The sequence below is a fragment of the Sinocyclocheilus rhinocerous genome, unplaced genomic scaffold, assembly GCF_001515625.1.
Source record: "Sinocyclocheilus rhinocerous isolate Xijiao unplaced genomic scaffold, SAMN03320098_v1.1 scaffold1447, whole genome shotgun sequence".
Classification (NCBI taxonomy): Eukaryota; Metazoa; Chordata; class Actinopteri; order Cypriniformes; family Cyprinidae; genus Sinocyclocheilus; species Sinocyclocheilus rhinocerous.
In genome coordinates this window covers 101914-107913 of record NW_015661886.1, presented here as the reverse complement: position 1 = coordinate 107913, position 6000 = coordinate 101914, and the positions used below count along the sequence as shown (strand labels likewise).

General features: G+C 36.8%; 1 protein-coding gene across 1 annotated transcript in view; it reads left to right on the top strand.

The window, feature by feature from the left end:
• The window catches only part of LOC107726801 (NACHT, LRR and PYD domains-containing protein 12-like), a gene marked incomplete at its 3' end in the record, with an annotated part of 36218 nt that overhangs the window by 11112 nt on the left and 19106 nt on the right, over positions 1–6000 (top strand). The window contains exons 3-4 of the mRNA XM_016536499.1: positions 1360–1533; positions 2205–2378. Coding sequence (XP_016391985.1) covers positions 1360–1533; positions 2205–2378 — 348 coding nt within the window. The remainder of the gene's footprint in view (positions 1–1359; positions 1534–2204; positions 2379–6000) is intronic.

The following is a 6000-nucleotide window of genomic DNA, read 5'->3' as shown; positions in this document are numbered from 1 at the left end:
AATCAAACACACCTGAACAAGCTAATCAATGTCTTCAGGATTACTAAGGCTATAGGCAGGTGAGTTTTTTTTTTCAGGGTTGGAGCTGAACTCTGCAGGACTGCGGCTCTCTAGAACCGAACTTGCCTACCCCTGACCTAAGCCATAAGCAACTGTGTTTACAAGGATACTTGCAGAGACATGCATTTTGACAGTTTCGCGCGTATGTGTCATTTCAGGCACAAATAGACGCGGAAGTGAACAGAATTTGGTCTCAGAGACAGCTCACCCAAAATATTTTTGCTACTACTCATGTCAATTATTAATTATAATCACACACTTGTATATTTTAAATGATTGATCAATATGTGAATCCGTTGGCCGGACTACGCATGACACGAGTTGGCACAGATTAAAAACTTTTTCAAACCATTCTCTGCTCTGCAATGTTTTGGTGGAGAAACCAAGTCTGACCACCAGATGTCGCTAATGCGCACTGTGTTAAAAGCTTCGAGTAATTAACCGTTTTTCGGCACAATTTCATGAAAGCCTCAAACGGTTCAGAAAGCCTCGATTTCCCATCACTAGAATTCAGTGTTCACGTGCATCTGAGTGGCTCTCACCGTGTCTACAATGGGCGCTGTGCAGCGCAACGCGACAAAATACAATAGAACCCATTATAATCAGTGATGCTGTCTACACTGGATGCGGCGCCACACAGCAAATCCCCGACAGTAAATCCCTCGTTCTTTTCATGACGTACTGACACAAAGTTCAAAGGATTTGTAACGGTCGCTTTGTCGCGTTTGTCGCGTCCAGTGTAGACAGCGCGGGGCAGCGCGACGTGACAGCTGCCGCGAAAACGATCAGTATAAATATAACAATCAGTATATAAAAAATCACGATATCGATGCAGAAACTAAATATCGTGCAGCCCTACTTAGAGGCTTTTGCATCTGAACTCTTCATATAAAACTATGATTGTATGTTATACAGTATGAGAAGAATATAGACTGGAAATTTTAAAAGCATATATATTCCCACAGGAGAAATATAATCAATTCAATAGATCTGGTTTATGTAATTAGTTCTATTAGGAAAATTTTTTATTGAAAATATTTATAATGACACTTGGCTAATAAGGCTATCCACATTAAAGTTCTGTATAAACAAGAAGAAACAAAATTAGTGAAGCATCATACACATGATCATAAAATATGTCAAATCTATTTTATTAGCTGGACTTTCCTGATGAGAGAAGACCAGTCAGGGAATGGTCAAGAATGAATTGATGGTGAAGTTCTTTTATGATGGAAGCAATCTTATGGAAACACCAGCATACGAGCAAGTCTTTTAATCAAAGTGTTCCCCTCTTTTCAGATTAACAGCCTGTAATCTCGCTGATCAACATTGTGAAATTGTGGCTTCAGCTCTACAATCATCAAACTCCCCACTGAGAGAGCTGGACCTGAGTAGAAACCACCTGCAGAATTCAGCAGTGAAACTGCTCTTCGATGGACTGAAAAGTCCAAACTGTCAACTCAACGTACTGAGGTTTGGCTTTCACTTTTATTTGTCCAATATGTTGATGTTCGAGTACAGTTCCATGTCTAGAATGTTTATGAAGAAAAATTAACTATAACACTTTTACAATAAGTGTCCCACTTTACCAGTATCACCTGAAATAATTTAAGGTTTAGACAGAAGAGAGCTTTCAATATTCTTCTTCTCAGCATTTAGTCTCTGTATTTGCACAAAAAGATATATATTGGCGAACCTCATTTTAACCTTGTTTTAACTCTCTTTCTGAAATGCTCAGGTTTCAGCGCTGTGGCTCCTTTAAGACTTGCCAATAATGGCCATTTTTATGCATTATCCATATTAAACCTGTTATCTGTCTGTTATTTACAGACAAATCATTATAAAATTGTTTACTTACACTTTGCAATGTAGCTGCTGTCAGATCAGGTACAGTTGGATGCTTCATCTTCCAATAAAATTTGCTTTGCCAACTCAGCATAACATTGTGCTTAGTTTACAACAAACATTCTGCAGCAAAATGCTCCAGACAAACATACAATCCACAATCCAGGAGGTCATTAAAAATAAACCATCCATTGTTGCAGTGCACATGACTTTATGGTGAAATTCTTTTATCAAGGAAGTCTTGCAGGAAACACCAGCACATCAGCATGCCTTTTAACCAAGGTTGTTCCTTTTTTCAGATTAACTGCCTGTAATCTCACTGATCGGCACTGTGAAATTGTGGCTTCAGCTCTACAATCATCAAACTCCCCACTGAGAGAGCTGGACCTGAGTAACAATCACCTGCAGGATTCAGGAGTGAAACTGCTCTCCGCTGGATTGAGGAGTCCAAACTGTCAACTCAACTTACTGAGGTTTGGCTTTCACACTGATTTGTCCAATATGTTAATTTTCAAACTAACTAAAACTAAAACTAAAATTTTGAAGTCACTGAAATAAGGCCATAAAACACATACAGATGTGTTTAAACATAAAACATTTGTTCACAAGACTTTTGAGAACTGGATCTTGTAGCCTAGAGTTTTTGCTTTAAAATTATGCGAAAATCATCTTGTTTACTCGCTCACAGAAACAATATATTGATTAAAATTTTCTAAGGCACTTTTTGTTTTGAAAGGGCATATGCGAGTAGGCGTGAATGATCATGAATATTAGTATGATTCACACCTGAGAAGACAAAGGCCCACATAATGAGCTGCATAATGAGCCTTTACAGTCAGGTACGTATGTGACTGAGAGGGAAGAGTTACAAGAAAGAATCTGAGGACAGAATAAATTTATATTTTTTTTGTTTGTAGATTATTTAAAATATATTTCACTATCACACAAAATAACTTCAGACTCACTTGCAAGTGCAGTTAAACAGTTTATTAGGAACAAACAAAGTTGAATTTTAAAGCTGAATTTTTAGCATCATTACTCCAGTCACATAATCCTTCAGAAATCATTCTAATATTCTGATTTACTGAAAGAAAAAAAAAATTATTATTATTATTACTACTATTATTATGTTGAAAACAGCTGAGTAGAATTTTTTCAGGTTTCTTTGACGAATAGAAAGTTCAGAAGGACAGCATCTTTTGTAACATTATAAATATCTTTATCATCACTTTTGTGCTAAATAAAAGTTGTAATTTCTATATATATACTGACTCAAGCTTTTGAATGGTATAGTGTATATTGTTACACTTGGAGTAAGACTAGAGTAATGATACTGAAAATTTAACTTTGATCACAGGAATAAATTACTTTTAAAAAAATATTCAAATAGAAAGCAGTAATTTTAAATAGTAAAAAATATTTCACAATATTACTGTTTTTGCTGTATTTTGGATCAAATAAATGCAGGCTTGGTGAGCAGAAGAGAATTCTTTACAAAAACATTAAAAATCTTACTGTTCAAAAACTTTTGACTGGTATTGTGTCATGTTGAAATATATAAATGAACATCACATACCTGGCATTTCTAAAGTGTATAATGTTTATGTGCTCTGAAGAAAAAAAAAACAATTGAAGAGACTCATGGGAGCGTGTGCCTCATTTGGTCTTAGCTGTGGTCCAGGTACCTGTGTGGGCAGGAATCTCAGAGCCTGTGGAACAGGTCAACATTAGTATCTTTTTTCCATTATAAACTACATTATTAACATTATTGTGATGGTCACTGATACTAGTACTAATTTATAGAAAAAAATAACACAATTACCACATAGCACATATTTTACCATACAGTAAATAAATAAAATTAAAGTAACATCTGTAAAATAGTGAATGCACACTTACTCTGTAAGATTCTGAATGAGGGTTGAAAACTGAACGAGCGTCCCCTTCCTGTGTGAGATGCAGGTGAAGGCAAGAGTGGTGTATTCACAGTCCTAAAAGAATGTTATAAACAATTGTTAGCATTTATTTTTCACAGTACCTTAGTATATGCACAGGCCTACTTGATGAGAAAACAGAATGCCGATAACAAAGAAACGAACGAGAATGCCCACGCCGCCAGACTTCCAAATCTCTGCCTAGTGTGGAAGACTGCCCAGCTAGGGCGAGAGAACAGAAGAGCCCGGCTAAAGTAGGCGGGGCTCGCCATCCCGAAGGCCAACTTCTGGAGGAGTGAATCTTGACCCCCAAAGGAGAGGGGAGATCAGAGGACTCGAGGCTATGGAATAGCATCCTGATCCACCACTTAGCATAAGCTTCTCTGGCCGGAGGCCTCGGCCTCAGCGCACCGCAGAGGAAACGTGTAAGAAGAGGGTACGAGTAAATACGGTCTAGTGTAGTAAGATTCACATCAAAAACCGAAATGATGTAATACATGCACTGCGCGCGAGCCATTCAGTCACACGAACAACATCAATCTCCTCAGAGAAAGAGGGCAGCAGCACTCACTCAGAGGGGGAAGAACCGCAGCAATAATATTACCATATAGGCATAATAAAAGTACAATTACTATACACTATACTGTGCACTTACTCAGTCCACTTTCAGCAAACTCAAAACTGAACTACATGCCCGTGCCTTTCTTGTGCAATTATGCCAGTGATGCAGCCACAGTCCTAAAAGAAAATTTAAACGGTTGTTATAGCAATTACCAGAAGATGCATAGCTGATAATAAATTGCATCACAGATAAGAATGGACATGCTTATATGTCATCGATGGGTCACTTATCAGTGATATTTACAGCTTACTTGATACATTTACACCTCAGACAATCGCAAACACCAATGACCAGGTATAACACATTCAAAACATTTACACCAGAGCAGATATTCACAAACAGAAGCTTAGTTATAGTCATAAACACAAGCATGCTTTGTATGTAGGCCTATTATACAATACAAAACCATTTTATATATGGGAAACTATAGTTATAAACATCTACATAGATTCGCGAACAGAGTGTATCACAGTAAAGTTTTGTCTAATCATTCTTACTATAACATTAGGCTATTAACATTATAACTCATATTACTTTTATATTGTATTGCTGTCTATTTTATAGAACATACAAGAAAAACATTCTGGCATCGTGAGACATTTAGATGCAGTGAATGAAACTTCATAATGTTTCACTTGATTATACATTTAGTCAGGAATTATAGTTTGGAAAAAGTCTAGGTAGTAAAATGTGTACAATTTATGTGACAACTAATGCAAGTAGGTTCATAAAAAAAAACTTACTCATGTAAATGTTCTCTCTGCTTGATCAAGCTGCCGCGTTCTTCTTTTTCTGAGGTAATCCAAAGCTTATTCCTTTCAGCGTGTATTCTTCCAGAAACTAACAGTAGCCGAGATGAACTTGAAGAAAAGTCTTGCTGCTTTGTTTGCTGTGATGTGGGCGTTTACATGCTGCGCGTCTCACGTGGACTATTGTAATATCAAAAGCGAAAGTAACACGTGGGTGTGATCTAATTAGAGATAATGAAGCCAGATGGGAAAGATTGGACATCGAGTTGGTTTCATATGGATTACTTTATCACAGAATATTTGTTTTCGATAAGACTTGCTTCGTTTAAAAGTAGACATGTCAAGCTTTCTATAGATAGATATCTCATGTCTTTGTGCTGAGTATTCGCTGAGTTTCAGTTCATTTTAGTGACGCGTTTCTAAATAAAGATCACGTAGACAAAGGTGGCAGACAGCGCACCCTGTTTGTTTTCTTTATTTTACAAAAGCACAAAGTTTTGTTGTTATTATGTGTGTATACAAACAAAAGTAGACCCTTTACAGATTCGATTGATGTACTGCTCTTATCTGTACGATCAAAACTGATGGAGTAATTTAAGTTCCTTTAGGGGCTTTCAAAAAAAATGCAACAAAAGTCGCCGGCACGTTTGTCGACCACAGAGGGTTAATAACTACTATTAATTTTTTATTTAATCATTTATAAGTGATATATAATTGTCCATGAAGGCTGGAAGTGAAAAACTCCTTATATTCAGGTGTGCAGAATTATTAGGCTTGTTTCCTTTTACAG